The 20,677-nt window shown below is 37.5% G+C and overlaps 1 protein-coding gene across 1 annotated transcript in view; it reads left to right on the top strand.

Annotated features, from left to right (window-relative positions):
* LOC129278763 (transcriptional repressor scratch 2-like) overlaps positions 1-13,006 on the top strand; it is a 33,099-nt gene extending 20,093 nt beyond the window's left edge. The window contains exon 3 of the mRNA XM_064095668.1: positions 9,031-13,006. Within this exon, the coding sequence (XP_063951738.1) occupies positions 9,031-9,887 (857 nt within the window). The 3' untranslated portion in view covers positions 9,888-13,006. The remainder of the gene's footprint in view (positions 1-9,030) is intronic.
* Positions 13,007-20,677: the final 7,671 nt, after the last annotated feature.

The following is a 20,677-nucleotide window of genomic DNA, read 5'->3' as shown; positions in this document are numbered from 1 at the left end:
CTTGGCATTAACCAAAAATTGAGTGCGGTAATCAAATTTTACAATCTGTAAGGGGTTTTTCCTCTTCCTGTGTCTTGAATACAGTCAAGTAGGGCATCAAATATGGAAAGGTTGTTATTTTGATAATACCCTTTGGCACGGTCAGAAAATAAAGTCTGATCACTATTGAAGAACGTCTAACTCTGAATAGCCCTTATATATTTCATGAATGAGAGAATATGATTATGATTCTTTGAAATAATAATATTCATAAAGAAATGTATATTTATATTATAATACAATATAATACACTAATTCTGCTGCATTATTTATTTTTATAAAACAAGTTGTTCAAGATCTAGTAAACATGTTAATGGCTCTACTGATATTGTCTTTATTGTCTTAAGTCTATTGGACATTAATCTTGTCGATGACAAGATCATCTCTTCAAAAAAAAATCCTCCAAAACCCCTTTACTTCTCGATATTGAATATGATTTTTTTTATGTTACTAGTAAGCGTCGTATTTATCTATCAGACTGATGTTTAGTTTCAAAGTATTAACATTAATTTAAGGTCCTTAATTATCCATCCCAATGCATTCGTGTAAATGATGGCTAAAATCAAACTAATACAAACTATCAGAAACACTAACTGTTGAGGGTGTAAAATATGTTTTACGTATTAGTGAGTGAATCCGATTTGAGAAAGGGTACCCCCAAAAAAAATTTGGCGGCTGATATCTGGAAAAATTCTAGACAATTACATCAGGAAAATGAAAAAAAACATAAGTTTGTTAAGGGTGCAAAATGTTTTTAAACCCTCAACATTCTGTTCGATTCTTTAATACGAAGGGATTCGATTTCTCTGACTGCCTGCCGTGTCCAATCGCATGACTGACAGTTTAAAAAAGGTGAAAACGCAAATTTTGATTCTGTTTTTGGTGGGTTTTTTGTTAAGCAAGCAGTCATGCCGTAAAAATCTTCGCATAAGGTGTAAATCATATTAATTCAAGTATATAGGTCAAATCGAGAATGAATAATAATTCTTTGCTTTAAAAACACTCCAATTCTTCATTATTTTAATCATTGTACAACATTGCGTATATATACTGGATGCGCATCGCCGATACTTGATTGGGTAAAAGCAGAAAATATTTCTTCACGTGACCTTAGATTTATTTCTCATATATATTCATTATTATACTCTGAAGATAGGCTAAGTAGAAGGGAGCAGAATGACAGAGGACATTTGACTTTACATCACTGTCCAGAGTTTATTTTTACTGTTGATGCAAAATGCAGAAGATGGAAATGTATTTTCAAAGAAACCACATACCCGCTGCGGTCGACCCCTTACAAGTGGGGTTATAAACACACTTAGAATCACATCTTACAAAAAGAGAGCGTCCTTATAAACGCCAACGGAAAAGGAGGCGTATCGGACTACAACTGCTCGTAGAAGTGAGGAATAACTTCCATGAAGAGAGGAAAAACGTTCGATTGTTATTTTCCTTCAAATTTTAACTATTCAAAGACAATTTTATGTGGTTTAATGGTAATGAAGAAATATTTCAGCGTTTCACATTTCAATAGAGGGGGTCAGATGTTTCCTCTCTTATTTTTAACTTCCTATCAAGCGTCTTCCTATCATTTTGATACGTATCGTGCTTTCATGTGATATTATATTTTTATTATCGCAGGAGGGTCAACATTTACCAAAAAATGAAGTCATTCAATATTGTTTCTCCAATCAATAATCATGATAGGAGCCTATATTCATTTCCCAACATTTTTGTAACTGTTATGCTATATCTGTTATACTACGCTTTTTGTAATCACGCATCATCATCGTTGTTGCTTTTGCTTTTTGGTCGAGTTTCAAAAGCAACAACATATTCCCCCTGTTCGTCTTGTTATCTCTAAATTCATCTGCAACACGTGATGAATCCCAGTTACCCATCTTCAACGCCGCTAGTCTTGGTATGTAAATCAAGTCTCCTCACAGGCTCACCCCCGACACGGCACGGTTGAATTCAACAAGTAGTCTGCTTCTAATGGCACTCCACTCTGTTCATTCGATCTTCCTCCTTTTCCCGCCAAAAACCGCCTCCGGGCAAATCAGACGAGAGATATGTAACCCAAGAAGGGGCTCCTATTTTTTCGCGGCCCTAAAAAACCTCTCCGTGCACTCATCAACGGCATTCTCAGCCGCAAGGTTTTGATTCTTATCATTTCTATTTTTCCGCCCTTTCTTTCGCACTTAATTTCCATCTTATATCGTTGTGAGCGAAAGGGTTCAAAACAAAAATTTGTCCAAGTTCAATTGCTTCTTTACGAAACGCCTCCATTGCCGCAAACAAAACAAAATCGGGCAAAAATTAACGGAGATAAAAATTTAAAAAAAAGATGGGTGAATTGATATAAATGGAGGTCGTGTGTCCCCTGGGGACCGGGGCAGAGGAGCGAAACAAAATTCTGCGAAGAAGGGAATAAGATAACATGAAATGCTATACAAAGGAGTGGGGTAAAAGAGCAATAAAGACGGTTTTGTGGCCGCAAGATACAGAATTTATTAGAAATACCATCCTTGCATCATGATTAGAGATCGTGCCAAGATAAAAACAGACCAAGGAAAGATAATTTTGTAATTCTGCCTCTTCCTTAAAGAATAAACATGTTTTTAACACGCAGCTGTGCGGAACCACAATGCATACTATATACCCAGATGCAAGCCTCCTTTTCTGCTTACCTACTCACTAGCTGTGATTTCACTAAAGAGCTCTAATATTATTTTCATCATTTCTATGACTTGTATGTCATGTGTACGTTTGGCAAGGAAAGAATGCTCAATAATGACCAAACACTCCTTTCTCAATTTAAGTAATTACACATGTTGCATTGCTATTTCACAAAATGTCATCACACCACATTTCCATCCGATAATGTTTTAAAATGAAAACAATTTATGTTAATAATAATATAGGGTATTTATATTGCGCACATATCTACCTTGTTAGGTGCTCAAGGCGCTCCTATATTACCCGGCTAAGCTAGGCGTTCAAAGCGCACACAGCTTTTTAAGGAATTACTTCCTACCGGTACCCATTTACCTCATCTGGGTTGAGTGCAGCACAATGTGGATCAGTTTCTTACCGAAGGAAAATACGCCATGGCTGGGATTCGAACCCACGACCCTCTGTTTCAAAGTCCGAAGACTAATCCACTGGGCCACAACGCTCCACCGTTAGGGGCAGATCCAAGGGAAGACAATGAGAGATCATTCTAATTTTAAAGAGATTGATATCGAGAAAGGGTTGTTTTAAAGGACAACAATTATATAGTAAACGGGTCAGTGTAGACATGGACCAAGATAGACTATAAGGACAGCAAAGGGCAGTGAGAGTTCATTGTCAATCAACAGGGTTAACTCATTTTTAGCCTTCAACATTTTGAGAGAAAAAAGGGGGTAGAAAATATTTTGAATGAATTATCGACTGTCAAAGTGGTGGGATTCGGAGAAAGCTCTACCAATACTGCAAATATGGATTGCACGGGAGATGGGTGACCAGTATATACAAAGATGTCGACTATAGATTGGTATGCGAATAGAACTGGAAGTGTCTCATTTATACCTGGCACGATGGAAGTGTGTGTACAGGTTTGATCCCCCATCCATCTTCCAAGAGCCGTCCATTGAATTTGGGTGGATAGATGAAGAGAGGGGAAAAAAGGGAATGGCAGGGAGTAGGAGAAGACGATAGATAATGAGAAAATAAAATATTTCTGAAAAGATGGGGAAGATAAGGAAAGAGAAAGATTATTTAGTCGGTATAGAGAGACGGGAAGAGTGCATGAGATGGGGGATCTAACGATAAGTAGTATGGCACACACCTGCGCTCTGAGATGACGTCACTAAATCTGAGTGATTCGTCAGGCTTTGCCGAAAGCTGTCTCATGGAAGACAACGAAAGAATGTGAGATGGAAAGAATGGAGGCTAGCGAAGAAGATGGTGAAGAAAAAAAAGAAGAAGAAGACGTGAGAGACAACCAACATCTCTGATTATTGGAGTAACAATTTGTTTAAAATCGCTATTAATGCGCATTCTGCATATTCTAATCAAAGATGAAACGATAACGGACGAAACTATATAATTCCTATCTAACTTAGTGTGCAAAAAGGAACACATCTGCCGATTTCAAGACATCAGTACAGCTAAAAGTAGAGCTTTAAAGAAAAAAATATGTAATTTAGCAGTAATTATTCTCCTTGGATATGCAGTGAACTATAGTCTCGCCAAGGAAATTAAGATACTTGAAGATAAGATGCGCCACTAACCGTGCTAACATTGCTATCATGTAAAGGTCAACCTTTGCACGCTCCAAATGACAAAGAGAACATGTTCCAGTTATCAGATATTCAACTACTTGGTTTGCGTAGGCCCTCCTCTTTGTTTTGAGGAGGTACCAAGGAGTTGGCGTAGCAACCTGCCTGCGAATTGGCGCCATGTTGCTGCTTGCAACAGCCACACCATCTAAACGGACCCCAAAGCGACCGATGGTACACCATTGGAAATAACCTTAAACCATCGGCCGGTGGAGCCGATGTGACGGGGGTGTTGTAAAAAAACACTTGCTATCAATTGCAAAATTCGGATGCAAATTTAAAAATGATGGACCGATTTTATCTAAAGCAAGTCGATTTAAACTTGTTGCTGCAAGAAGGAGACCATCAATCAATTGCAAATTGGCAATGAAATGCCATACATTCAATTGATTTGGGGACCTAAGATTGACTTGCGATCAATCGCAAGTTTCTGTGACACCCCGTTAGCATTGCAGACACTGTCATCGTGTGGCGTCTGTTAAATGGCGAACTTATGAAGCTGGTACAGCCACATCTTTAATTGAGACAAAGTCTTTGAAAATGACGATCATGCAAAAGAGATCACCAACAACTACACACAATTCCAGTATAACGCCCAACCCGGTATCTTTAATGTGACCAAACCAGAGTGTTTAATCAACACCGGTTCGGTTTGGCGGTCGCATCAGATAGGTTTTTAAACGAAACCAGTATCATGTTAACAGGTAATACAACAACATCAGTTTTATTCTAAATACGTATTTATTCTAAATAATCTGTGGTGTATACCGGGCTAATGGAGTTTTGTATTGTGTAATGGGAAATTCTCCTTAAACCATCTAACAAGCGACATGAAAGGCTATCATTTCAATTAATGCGGGCACAATGGGGGTCAAATATCATTCAACTTGTATTGATAGTTTCGAAAGCTATCAAATATAGCACTTCGGATTCATGTTTACTTACTAGAACATTTATTCCTACGTATGACATGTATGATTTGCAAAATAGAATGTCTTTATGAAATTAAATTGTCTTGCGTCGTAGGCCTCTACATTAGAATCAAATTAATCGCGTATTATTAAAGCATGTGAGGAATCAGTGAAACTTGTCTCTCAACAATAAAACAAAGGCTTCCTCTCTACAGGCGATTGTGTGCCACCCAATAACATATTCCTTAATAATTATGAAACGCCTATTGAGCCTGCCGCCCACCGAAATATTGGAACAGACGGACATTGGTCTTTATGAACGGAACTAGTTAAATCCTTGCGATTATCCCCAATTACATCTGAATTGCCAACAATCAGACATGTAGACATGTGGTCAAAGAGCATTGAACTCCTGAAGAAGAAAGGGGGAGTGGGGGTAAAATTTACAGTAGATGACCGCATGGGTCCCAATATTGAAATATGCGAAGGCAAAAGGATGCTTTGACAAACTGACGATTAAAAATAAAAAGCATCTTGTCTCGTTGCGCGTCATTAGCTTTGCATTGGCGCACTAATAATGGATGTATTATGAGCTGAATACGGGATTTCTCGGTTCGAGTGAGCAATTTGGGTCTCATATTTTGCGGTATTGAGCGTAAACCCAGCCTTCATTTCTATAACGTCTGATTTTTCGCTCTTATTGTTTTTACATCTCTGACATACATGAAATACAAAACAGTGTGGTTGTCGCGAAGAACAACAAAAATTGCTATTATAAAATCATTTAGTGTACTGTGAGTAATGTATCGAGTTCCCTAATCGTTATGCTTGGATAACAAGCAGGGAATAATATGATATATTTTTTGTCACTTCTATTTTATCGCTATTTGTGGTTGTCTTTGGGATGGAGAGTGTGTTAATGTACTGAAAATGGAATAATATTTATAAGAATTAAACGGAGGGAAAACAAGAAAAGTTTGGAGACTGTGGTACATGGAACAGAAAGGACTATCAAAAAGTTAATGTACAAAGTAAAATTTTTACTTTGGATCCGTACAGCAATTAATGAAGTTTATACTCAATTGTAATTCCTAGAAATGAAAAGCATTTAATTACAGACGATTGAATTTAATTCACAACGTTAGTATTTAGTTTTACATGAATCTCCAGAGAACATATTCTGGAATGTTGATAAGAAGATGTTAGCAATCTGGATATTTTAACGTGTTCGTGAATTTCAGCTCGTTGATAAATTACTATATCAAAGATTTCAAAAGAAGTAAAATTATTTTTTTTTAACAATTTTAATGCATTCGTTGATTTTGTTGACGATAGTGTTTAGTCACATCATTGCATGCTTTGTGTACTGATTCTCCACTTCATTTTGGGAGATTGTATTATATTCTTTTCCATTATGTTTTCTTGTTTCTTCTTTTTTCCCCTCATTATTCCATTTTCTTCTTCCATGGTCTTGTCTTATTTTATGAATAATTAATAGATACTATAATGGACACACTCTCCCATCCCTCTCTACCATTCTCTCCCTTTCTCTCGTTCTCTCTACCTCACACACCTCACACACCTCACACACACACACACCCTCACACACACTTATGTATTTGAATTCGATTGTACTAATTGTATCCTTTCATCATTCTAAATATCTAGCTGTCTTGGTTGCGATTGATAAGCGAATAAATAAATGATGGTAGTAAGGTGCCGCTTCATTAACTGATAATGATCCACAAAATTTCCAATTGATGGTTCAAACTTATAGCTAGGTTTTGAATCGTGATTAAATTGTTAAAAACTGAATTTTTCGAAGAACGCAATTAAAAAAGCACATCTCAGCCTTGGAAGATGAAGTATGACTCACGATATCGTTACATTTACGTGAATGAGTGCATTCTTGGCCTCCTCTTGTTTGCAATGCAATCATAACACGCTTTAAGATGCATATATAATATTGGGGACTATAAACCGAACTCCAAACAGCTGTCCAAAGATCAAGATGCCCGGTGCGGTCACACTGGCGAGGCCGACTCCAGACCGATTGAAACTATTACGTTGTTTTCAGTAGCATAGCATCGATCGGTTTTTGAGTTGGTTTCTTTGGTGTGACTGTAACCTACGATTCGTAAGAACGTTCTCCGTGCAAAGCGATACGCTGAGTGTTGAGGTGGAGACAGAATGGGGAAAGTGGGAATGGGATGAGAATGGAAGTAAACATGATAGGAAGGTGGACTCTAGAATCATCCTCACATCAAGACCTTGTTTGAAGTAGTCATGGTGTAGGAGAAGAGCCACCTATAATTGGTGGAAGAGGCATTAGTTCGATCTTCCCAGGGCAGCAGGGGCCTGTATTTGCTTGGCGATACAAGCACGCGCGCAACAAGTCTCTTGAATAATGAAAAAAGGATGCCGGGCAAGCTCGTTGATCAATCCTCACGCTCGGGCGAACTCAAATTGGAGGGAAAAGGTTAGCAGCCCAGCTACATCCATCATCCGCCTACTGCTATCTCCCTATCCTCCCAATCTATGCATCAAGCTTCACAAACTATTTCATGTCTTTTTCTTCCATAATCTATCCCAATAGATCGATGTCCCCACCCCCCCCCCCCTTTCTCTCTCCCTTCCCTTTCTCTACATTGTAATGTATACTAATAAGATATTATAACTTGCCCCTGCCCATCTTAAGCTACTTTTCTAAATCCATGCATACATGTATATCCCAATTGGAATCTACATTTTCATTGAGCGCCTGTAACAAGAGGACATATCTCACAAGAATACAGAAATTGATTACTGGGGGGGGTTAGAGTGAAATAATCCAGTATGTAACAATAGCTCGCTTCACTCATTCTATCGAAACTAATATTAACCTATTTCTATGCTTTCCCTTAATTCCGATACATGTTTCATTACATTAATAACATAACAGTTAAGTGCAGTTATTTCACATCGTCATTAACGTACCAGGCACAATAATCCATATTGATGCGGTTGCCATTGGTAGTAGGCGCAGCATACTTCTTCTGTTTGAATCTCATTGCTTTCTCCTGCTCCCACAACAGGCAGCCCTCCACAGGTTTTTTCTTCTGACCGCAGCCAAACACACTTCAAGAAAGTGATTGTCAGGCTCTCCTTTCACAAATCTCCTTCTCGGTTCTCTTCCTTAATGATATCAGTCCAATCAGGCGTGCAAAATGAACATATGTATGGTGCACCACCGCAATGAAATAAGTTTCCTCGTTGGCAGGCGCATTGAGCTCCCTGCAGTCTATGGAAGCAACGTCACTTAGCGAATCCAGTACACATATTATGTGCAGATGTACATGTACTTTCACCGGCAGATAATCCTTTAACTCTGCTCAGACTGTGTTTCATTTTATGACGATTTAAGAATGTATAAGCTGTATATCAAAATAGGTTTAACAGAAGACGGAAAATATTTATAAAGTGCAAAGAGATGAACTATCCAATTTGCAATTTATTAAAATATAGCAATAATTGTTCTTCAATATGCTCGTTTCGAGCAGTGATTTATCTGTTGAAATAACTCGATTAATATTTGGTTTCTAGTACATAAGGAACGGGGACTAGATATTATGAACTTTATATTTCAGGCTGATTTAACCCCACTGTCTAAAACTTTCAAGTTGTGTGTAAAGATAAAGGGTGAAAAAAGATAGAAGTATAGAAAGGGTAAGTCATTGAGTAATTGTCAACACCTTTCTTTTTCTCACACATTGCAGGGTACATCCATGATATCACTCCATCACCGTCATCCCCTCCTAGTGAGCCGTTGATGATCACCAACCTTCTCAACCATCACCATGAAGAACCACCGTCTCTGCCAAGCTCACCAGAAACCGTTACAGACTCCACATCTAGAGATTTTGATATGGACAGCGGGATCCTCAGTGTTCAGAGCAAAGGACAGTTGTTTCTGTCCTATGAAGCCTTTTTGATAACGGACGGACGATCACGCCGTCGCGCGTTACAAAACGGTGGCAGCGGTGGGATGATCGGGCCGGGTATTGATCAACAGCACGACCAGATAGATGGATCCTTAGCCGCCGTAGCCAACAGACCTAAATACAAGTGCAATGAGTGCGGGAAGCAGTACGCGACCTCTTCCAACCTTTCAAGGCACAAGCAAACCCATCGCAGCCTCGATAGCCATCTTGCCAAGAAGTGTGAGGTCTGTGGCAAGGTGTACGTCAGTATGCCTGCCCTGGCCATGCACGTGCTTACGCACAACCTGAAACACAAGTGCAATGTCTGCCACAAGTCCTTCAGCCGTCCCTGGTTGCTCCAAGGCCACATGCGTTCACATACGGGCGAGAAGCCCTTCGGCTGTGCACACTGTGGCAAAGCATTCGCCGACCGCTCCAACCTCCGCGCCCACATGCAGACGCATTCGGCTTACAAGAACTACAAGTGCAAGCGTTGCGACAAGTCGTTTGCCCTCAAGTCATATCTGAACAAACACTACGAATCGGCCTGCTTCAAACTGGATGGAGAGATTAGAGACGACATGATGACGTGTACGCCGTCGCCCCTGTCTGATGCTGAAAATATATCGGTCGATGGAAACATTTCTACGTGATCAAATCAGGAGAGAACAATGGAACAAGCAAATAAGTATCTTACAATCCAATACGAACAAACGCCTTTTATACGAATACTAGATTTTATAAGAAAACATTTCAGTGAGGAGATACAGCTTAGACATGTTTGCTGACATATAGCATTGGTGATGTATCAATAAGACAAAGTATTTTTCAACATTGATCAAATGAATTCTTATATTTATGATTGTGCAATTAATGCTAATTTTCTATGGAAGGCATTTATAATTCCATTTTTCTGAAATTTTTGAGTGTTACTATTATGTATAATTCGTGTTGTAAATGTAATTATCTGGAAATTAACTTTCCGATAGACGAGTATGCAAGCAATAAACATAGTAGTTTGTAGGCAACCAGGCGTTGTGTTAAAAGATTTGTGCAATAAATATTATATCAATAGAATATGAAATAAATCAATCATCTCAGCATATGATTGTATGTAAAAAAAAAATGTTTAAAAACGCATCGCTTTCTTCAAATACTGGAATTTCGCTAAAAGCAGTTTATATACATTTGAATACCAAGCACTGCAAAAACAGAATAGCGGTGTCAAAATGTGCACGACATGTGATAACAAAAGAAGGCTACTCAAGCGGTTTGCACCAGTGACAAAATTAATGGTTGATTCAAAACTCGATGGAGTTATTATAACACATTGATTATGTTTGTCATTTTATTACTACACTACTTTGTGGGTTTTTTTTTCAAACTGCATGGTGCATGAAAACGTCCTAGGGTGTGGTCCTGTCAGACACTAGACTAGATCTGGACGTTAGTAGTTATTTGTTTGGAAAACCCTAAACTCATTCATCCCACACTTCCTTTCACTAATACAAAGTGAAAGATCGGTTTGTGTGTGTGTGTACACTGTGTGGGATGAATGTGTGTAGGGTTTTCCAACTGAAACAAAACAGCTTCTAACGTCCAGATCTAGACTAGTCAGACACGGACTGGTTGTAATATTAACATCATATTTCACAGTGTGTAATATTTTGTTATATAAACAGTCTTTTCTTTATTCATTTAAGCTCGCGGTTAATTAAGAAAGTGTATGACACAAATGAATAAGACTTTTCACAAATAATAATAATCAAATGTCAATGATGTAGGGTTTTCAGACTCTGGCTTGAAGTGTGCAATGGTCTTCAATAGCTCTAAATGATACTCTTTGGCTCATAATAAGTGAACATTTGTATGCTTCCAAAGTATTATACAGTATTACAATTAGCATGATCCAATGGCGTATACAAAGCTATGTTTATAAAGAGAATTTTTTATTGAACAATAATAGCATCAGTGAAATCACTTTTTTTATAATTTGCACAAATTTCAATTATGAAAAAGTAATTTAAATTTCGTAAACAAAATATGAAGTTTCTCATACCAAACCTCTAAATAAACATCTGTTTCATGATAAAGGGATCAAATCGTGAAAAAACCATGTGACTCAAAAAATATATATTATTTGAAAATTTTCCGGGCCTATTAATGCGTGATTAGTGATTTGGTGTAAATTATGATGTGTATTTTTCATGATTGGCAAATGTGTTTCTTCATGTCAACTTGCAGAAAACGCAATAAATGTCCCCATTGCACAGCTATTTACAACGCACATTGGCGATTTTCCAAGACCCAAAATAACGGGGCACATTGATAGATAGACGTAGACAACTACTTGAGCTAAATCTATATAAATCGATAAAGTTAAAGATTGGTTTTATTCTCAAATGATTGATTGTAAATATTGTGTATAATATTTCATACTTTTTGATACTCGTTCGAAGCTGAAATGTACCAGTATGTAACGTATTTTTAAGCAAAGAGAAAGCAATATTTCGTGATATCCAAATAGCTTGAGAACGTATTTCATGTATGAAAATAATAAAATCATTATGATATTTGAAAACTGTCATAAATATTCCTCCATACAGTATATTAAAAAAATCATATATCGATATGGACCTTCCAAAAGTGTGCATTGAATTCGCAAACAATATCAAGAAAATTGTCAAATTAGAACACACTTGAGAATATGTTCAATTTTGCACCCTTCAAATAGGTCTTCTTAAGTTGCAAATAAAGAAACTTTTTTTATTCTTTTATAGGGATGTAGTTTACAGCAACACTAAAGGGTGCAGAGTTGGACCCTATACTGTAAGAAAGGTAAAAAACATAACACTCTTTTGAATGCATCTTTTGGAACCCTTACAGGTGCAACCTTGTACCGTTTAAGGTGCAACCTTGTACCGTTAAGGTGCAGAATCGATTGCAATGGGGGGTGCAATATACCAGACAGAAGGGTGTTGCTGTTGCCTCTTGGTGTCTCAATCCCTTCAGTTACACACTAAATGAGTCAAATCAAGTATCCACATCAGCTCTCACTTTTCCAATGGGTATAATTGACACGAACCAAAGAATGCCTTTGTATCAAGGATTTGATTATTCGATAAATGAATGATCTTTAGAAATTATTTATGATACCAGTGAAACCGTGATATGATGCATTAGTACTTTTGCATGCAGATCTATACTAGAAAAGTGTGATAAAACACATGTTTTTTTCTTATCCTTATAATTACTATTTATAATAATTATTTTCAGTGTTATTATTATCATTAACATTATGACATTCAGTATTAGAAATAGAAATATTAGAAGTATAATTATTATTCTTACTAATATTATCAATATTATTATTATTATTATTGTTATTATCATCATCATTATTATTAACATTATCATTAGCATTAACATTATTATCCTTTATTTTATTGCAATTCAAATCACTATCATCATTGCTATCAATACTATCGTTGGTAAACTAATGACGATAGGGCCTTTCGTCGCCCCATACACAGTGTAATTTTGACAATTCGAACATTCCTGGATATCGAGCGAAATTGAATAAATATGGTAAAGGGAATTAGTATGTGTTATTTTCCGCAAATTAATACTTTGTACTGCAACTGTGTTTGTTTTATAGAGAAATTGACGATACACGTGCAATATTTTTAGAATCTCTTATCATTCTACAATGATTGTGTATACTATAGGAGTGGCACGAATCGACGAGAATAAAGTTAACGTTTTTCGCGAAGGTGTTTCATCGGTATTTTTTTTTACTTTGTCTACTTTGATTTCAGTTGGTAATTGTTTACATAAAAATTACATTTGTCATTTCTATAACCAATCTCTCTCTCTCTCTCTCTCTCTCTCTCTCTCTCTCTGTTTCCCCTTTCTCAGCTTCATGCAAACCACCCAAGTGGCCCAACTAATATTCATATTCTCACCCATGCACACACGCATATACACACACACACACTGCCACGCCAACACACCCTCACCCACGCCAACACACACACACACTCTAATGCACGCAAGTGCGCAGTCAAGCACCCTCATTCGCTAAAATCATTTTCCTTCATCTCTATAAGCATGACTTACGATACTTTTATATGAAAAAATATATCAGTCATCATAAAACTTGATATCTTCCTTATTCAATATTTCCTAATTTTTTTACCAGAGACGAAATCCCCGTCGATTTATGCCTATCAACTTTCAAGTAGAATAAGCAACGCCGGCCTGGGGGGGAAATCATTCCATTTTTCTTTGTCCTCGTTCTTTTCTTCTTACACTTGACCAAAGGGGCTATAACTCCTTGATTAGACCTCGGACAGGCCAGGCGGTTTGTCCACTGGCCATCGAACCTTTCTCGTGTATTCATGAAATTAATAAGCAGATTAGACTCCGGGCACAGGGATAAAGGAGGGCGTGTAACTAAGAGTAGGCAAAGAGGTAATATTTTGTATGTAAACACGTTTTAGAGGTAATTCCCCTAGTTTGGGTCACGCGATACCAGCTCGGCCAACGCCCTATACAAGAAGGTCAGCAATGTTTCCACCCCCGATAGTTAACCGTCAAATGATTTGACTAGCTGAAAAACACCCGACAAGTTGGTCAAAGAATGTGGGTTTGGCTACGTACTATTTTCCGGTGACGAAGAAGTCTTCCACACCGTTTGAAACTAAACTAGACGTAAAATGTTTCATAGGTAATTGGTTATATACCAGCTTGGCATTTACCAGCAAAAATGCTGTCCTGCCGAGTTCCTGTACTGCGGGAGTTACCATGAACAGAAACTCAGAAACAGGAACAGAAATAATTTTGACAAAAAAAGGCATTGAAATCGATCGTAAAGCATAACCATGACGACCATGATGATGATGATGATGATGATTATGACGATGATGATGTTGACGATGATGACGATGATAACGATTATGACGATGATGATGATAATGATGATGACGATATAATGATCATCTTGCTAATGATGGTGGTGGTGGTATGATGATGTTACAATACATTTTTTTTATCCTCACACCTCCAAAAGCACTAAACGTTACTTGAAAAGGATATTTAGATGGATTTGGGGAAACAGAACAAAAAACATGTTCTACACGGCACAAAGCGATCAAGGTAGGACAAAAACAAAAACAACGAAACAGCATTTCTACTAAAAAGCATTACCTTAATATGTTCTTTATTAGCATTATTATCACAGACATTGCTCAAAACTTACCTCAAAATTTCATAAATACTGAAAAATAAGGCTTAATTACTCCATTAAATGTGCTGGAAAAAGCATGTAGGATATTGATTCATCCCTATATGCTATCTACTATGTGGGCTTGTTGGCTAAAAAGGGGCATTTTAAAGTCTTTATGCTGACCTAGACTGTGTGAGCCTCTGAGAGGAGCCGTGGAAACATGTCAAATCAATAGACAATCAACTTGGCCGCCGAAAATGTGAAGATGTCGCTAAGTTGGTCTACATTGTTCACTCAAAATATAGAGAAAAAAGTGAGGCCAACTCACCCACTTTTTGGACAAATATCTGCAGCACAAATCTAGTGCCATTGCCTAGCCTTTCATTATAAGGAAAATGAGTCTTGGCATGTAGTGCAAATTAATTCATTGTCGAGTGATGTGTTTTTGTTTGGAGGAGGGTTGGGAATAATACTGCTTGAGACGGGGCCAATTCAACGACACGTTAACCAAGAACAATGCATGAATACATGGATTTAGTTTTTCAAAGACATTTTTTTTTTTTTTGGGGGGGGGAGGATTTCAACCAGATGAACACATTCATGAAATATTCATGATATGTGGGATTGGGGGATATAGTTATGAATGTCAAGACCGTTTAATCAACCCTTGATCTTTCATACGGTTCAATCGGACGTAAAGACAATGTATACAGAGAGGAAAGGAAAGTATTAAGTTGAGCATTTATAATTGAAAATATGCAACCCCAAGTCTGGGAGTCGAAGCGGTTTATGAATTTTCTTTACATTTTTTTTTCATTCTCAAGCAATATTAGGATTGGGCGAAGGGTGAAAACTGGGCCGGATATATGGAGTGACGGGATTAGAGTCTGCCTCACTAAGCTACAATCAACAGGGTAATAGTACTCCATTATGATAGCAACCCATTTTCATAAGGGATTTGAGAGGAATGCACGGGAGATGACGGTCTTTTGGTTATGACAGAATCTCATGGTGCGAGGGGAATATTGTCGTGATTTTTTTATACCGAAAAAAAAACAATTAATACATTAAGCTATAATAGCCATTTGAAAAAAAAATAAAAGAAATGTTAATCACTAATTATAGCAAAGATAATCATAAGAAAAACGTAATTGCATATGCGAATGACAAAAATAATCGTGCATGTTGGTTTATCACTATGGTTTTAGCCATCAACGAAACTTTTGAACCACTTAAACATTACAACTCCAATACCTAAAAGGAGAATTCATTTTGGTATATATAAGGTTTTTTATATTTTATTTATGCTTCATGACAGTTGAAATGTATTTTTAAAGGAAATATTGTGAGAAATATATGTTCCATATGTTACAAAAAATAGATTGATTGGTTTTAATTTCATCCTAGTGGCACTAATCAAATTTTATTGAATACAATCGTTCAGAGAAACAAGTACGGATGCTGCAAATGAACAAAACATTTCATTCCCTGTGCTTTCCCGTCCTCCCTTAAACTATCGCCATGTCTCTCTCATAATAGCAACAGATGGATTTGGCGTCTTAGGATTAATCTGGCTAAGATATGATAGTGTCATCTCTCAATCAATGTTAATTGTATATGTCGCTCTTTGGTAAAGATTGGAAATAGTAAAGACAGGTCAACTACATATTCTGCATCTTAATTCTCGCTTTCGGCCCCTTTTTAAAAACTCACTCCCATTTTATGTAATCGACAACCTTGTTATAAATTATTTCCCCTCTCTATTTTATTTCACTAACCCGTTCATCCTTTCCTTCTATTTGTATCTCTCCCACACACACACACACACCCGCATCACCCTTACACACACACCCACACACACACACACCCTCACACAGGTGAAACAGCTGCAAGCACACGCACTACTTACAGTGACTTATCTTTTCTCCGTTGTTCCGTGATACGTACCAATGGTGATCCTGCCCAAGGTTCGGGATATTCGTGGAGGTGTTGTGGTGTAGTGGTTCGAGTCTTTTTACTTTTAAACCAGGGTTCGAGGGTCCGACTCCCACTCAACGCTAATGTCCTTTATCCAAGTTTGCCACTCTCGTCCCAGGTGTTGAATGGGTACCCGGTGGGATGTGAAAGACATTAGATAAAGCTTGTGTTCACCGGTTAAAAAACGGTTGCCTGTCCAGGGTAATCCCGGGAAGTCGAGATGGCGTACTTTATATGGGGACCACTGATGGATGCAATGACCGGGGTAATGAAAAATTACATGTATGAAGCGCGAAGTAAATGTAACTATATATTATCATTATTATTATTATTTTTTATTATTATTATTTTATTATTCTGAACAATGAACAATAAACAATACATTACTTTGATCGTCTTATCCACCATCGAATTTATCTCATTAAATAATAGATCCATGTGAAGCATTAAGCAGACACACATCTTACAACCCAAACGCACACACTCACACATAGGCCTACGCACACGCCCTCACCCTCACACCCTACACACACTTTTGTGCCTTCATTTTCCAATTTCGAATGTTCGACGCCCTCATAAAACATGGTGTCTTATTCCAGCAGTTGAGAGCAGGCTTTTTTTAGCGCGTGTTCGATGGCACACTTACCCTAAACAACCTCCAAAACAACCTGTAACTTTTTCTTTAATCCAACAACAACAGGACACACACAGCTCAGCAACAGCTCTCTTTTCGAGGAGAAGAGAAGAATGGGAAAGGGGAAAATATGTGCCCGCGGCCGTCATCCAATATTGTTCCCAATTTCTGCGGTTGTTGCGATATGAAGGGTGCCACAGGGTTGCATGATTATTAATCAAACCGGATAGTGAATCGTCACCTTTTCTAAAGGTATCGTACGATTGGTCGCGTGTTGGGGCGCGCGCACGGACGGACAGGAGCTATGCAGACGATACATTTTGCTTGCGCGCGAAGAATTAAATCCTTAAAAACAGCGCCAGTGTGTTCAAGGAGATGGAAGCGGGATAGTTGTTATCGTTCTAGCTCTTGCCGGTAGGCAAGCCAGGGGACGACTGATATGTTGAAAACGGGAAAATGGAAGAAATGACCTAGATGAAAATTAAATCAACGATTAAACAAAATAGAAAAATGAAAACTGGTCTGCGCTGGTGGGTTATAACGCTTGAGGTAAACACGTTCCCCGGACATGAGACAATGTGCGTTTGGCTACTAGGTTAGGGACTTTCAGGAAGGCGCTGTCAAATCAACGAACGTCCAGTGTGTATCAGGCCCGTGGTATTATCATACTTGCCGCTAATGCCTCGCCGAATCACGCCGGTTTGGTTGAGCCAATTCTAACACGCCAGTGCGTCGGGGCTTCTTTATGAGAACTATTAGCACCAGTGAATAATTAAGAGGTACCAAATTAAAGCTTCGCCACCTGACAGCTAAACTAACATCCGATGGCGCGAGAGATTTTCCTGCGGAGAACCGCTGCCTCATACGCTGCGCGTGGAGAATGATCGGGTATAGTCATTGGCGATGACATCTTATGTGCTCCAAAATAGGTAGACGACATGCAACACGCTAAAATGTTAGACATAATTATTTAACGTAAACAATAAACTAATCGATCCAAAGCAGTGTTTTCGTCATTTATCAAAACAAAGAAAGAGAGGGGCGCCTAGTTCAACCCATCGACGGTTTGTCTTCGCTTGACTGCAGAGGTTTATACTGGCATTATAATATCAAATGACGTAAACCATAAGAATCAACAGACATTCACACGTACTTTTTTTATTTCCTATCAACATCGAAAAGAGTTGGGCTTTTCGATCTTTGAACAATGCATGCTAAACTTTTTAATATAAAAGACCAATGATATCGTATGCACGACAAAAAGTACAGATTCATTATGAGCATAACATGTAGATAAATACATGTACCAAATTTTGCCTTTTCGATATTTGTAATGGGTACTTTATTCCCTTATTTGTCCCTTTAGTGTAAGGAAAAAGGACTATAACCTACAGTAGACTGATCTCCATATTAGGGAAGCATTACGCAAAATGAGGGTAGGATAATACGAAAGAGAACTATTGACATACATTTCCAATAACGTACATTTCCTATGTGATTTCAAATAAACATCAAGTAAGAGACCTGTGTACTTTTTGCCTTGATCATTATTCCCTTTCTCGAACTCTCAAAATGACTTCCTAAATCTACTTTGATTAGAGCTGGCGAGAGCATTTTCAGAAAAAATAAATGTTTTTGATGGGTTAAAACCTTGACATGCTGACAATTAGCAAGACAATATTTTGCATTCGTATGTGCATTGATTAACATTTGACTTCAAAAACAAGAATGCGGCACGTTGAATCTCTTATTACTGCTCCTTCTTGGTTCTTAAGAGCGACCCAAAGGAATAATTGACGTCTAACTTCATTCAGGATTTCAATCACGTGATTCCTTTCGTATGACTGAAGACGCCGACTAATTCATTAGTGCAAATGCATTCAAGATGGCTGATTTCTGGGATTTTGATATTATTTTCTGTCTTGCTTATTCGAGAGATGCTGTGGCATAATGCATTCCCCGATTGATCTCTCTGCTCTACAAGTTGGCATTTCGTCCAGTAATTGCGATCCCCTTTCTCCTCTGTTGTTGGAGTACTGTATTGAAAGATTTTTTGAATGAACTTGATCCAATTACGAAGAGGCATAAAGATGGAGATTGATTTACATCGTACTTTTTTTCCGATGACGATGATTTTCGTCTGAATTGTTGAAATCAGTGCATTGTGTATCTTGTCATACTCCTGTGTGCCTGCCTATTCTATTCGTTTCTTTAATGCCTTTACCATGATTACAGTACAAAAAACCTTCACGAGGATGCTCTTAGCCGATTTATCGTCGGTTTTTTTTTTTTAGGGGGTAATAGTGTTTCCTGTTTGAATATTCTAAAATTCAATTTTAACTTAACGCAACATTAGAAGATTAACAAAGTACACTGCGTTCTTTTGTTGGATAATAACGTACACATCGTTCGTATGTTTTATAGTCTTGTCTCTATGTCATGAAAATGGTCTCTTGAGTTGACTATGATAATGTTTATTTTTTGCAAATATTTTGGGGGAGAAAAAAGAAGTATATACATAGCATAGATCATAGTAATTAAAGTATAATAAAAACAAATATTGAAGTTCTTGATATGATAAATCACTCGAGAAAAAAAAATGCGGGGCCTCCCCCCCCCCCTCTCTCTCTCTCTCTCTCTCTCTCCCTCTCTCTCTATCTCTTTTCTCTCCCCCCCCCCATTTCCCTTTCTTTATTTATTCATTTCCCTTTCCTCTTTCTCCTTATCTCCTCTCGTCCACTCTCTAATCATCTTTTTTTCTGTGTGAGTATACCTCTATTTCATTTTTTCCATTTTTCTTTGTCTTTTCAGATTTTTTTTTCTCTCCTCAGACTCTTCTTCTCTCCTCCAAATGCATCTTACCGTGACGTCATAACACTAATCATGATAAAATCTGGCAAATTAAGGCAAAAAGCTTTGGAATTGATACCAATTCCTGCTGTGTGTTGAACGACATTACCAGACAAGGAGAGTCAGCCTTCATCATAGATTATTGCCCTCTTTCCTTTGCCAGGCGTGGAAAATAATGACGAAACAAACCCGTTTATGCCATAATGTCAAGGCATGATCATATCAGGTTTCTAATTCATTAGCTTTCACAATGTTAGATTTCAAAATTAAAAATCATAATGATATTACTAAACCTTCTATAAAAACAATCAAAACCATTATTGTTAGGACGACGAAAGATTGAAATAGGTAAGAAATCGTAATGATAATAATATTAACGTTAATGATATTGATGAATTGATGATTGAAGATAGGAAATAATGATACTGATAGAAATATTAATATAAATAATAAACATTACTACAATAACGATAGTAATAATAGTAATGATGGTTATAGCAGTGGTAGAAGTAGTAATAATTGTAGTAGTAGTAGTTGTAGTAGTAGTAGTAGTAGTAGTAGTAGTAGTAGTAGTAGTAGTAGTAGTAGTAGTAGTAGTAGTAATAGTAGTAGTAGTAGTAGTAGTAATAGTAGTAGTAGTAGCAGTAGTAGTAGTAGTAGTAGTAGTAGTAGTAGTAGTAGCAGCAGCAGTAGTAACTTTGGAAGAAGTAACATTAAAAATGATATAAATGAAAGACTTATTGATCGTGGTAATG

This window comes from Lytechinus pictus, chromosome 2, assembly GCF_037042905.1.
Source record: "Lytechinus pictus isolate F3 Inbred chromosome 2, Lp3.0, whole genome shotgun sequence".
NCBI lineage: Eukaryota > Metazoa > Echinodermata > Echinoidea > Temnopleuroida > Toxopneustidae > Lytechinus > Lytechinus pictus.
Note: the sequence above shows the minus strand (reverse complement) of the source record. Positions and strands in the feature narration are given on the sequence as shown.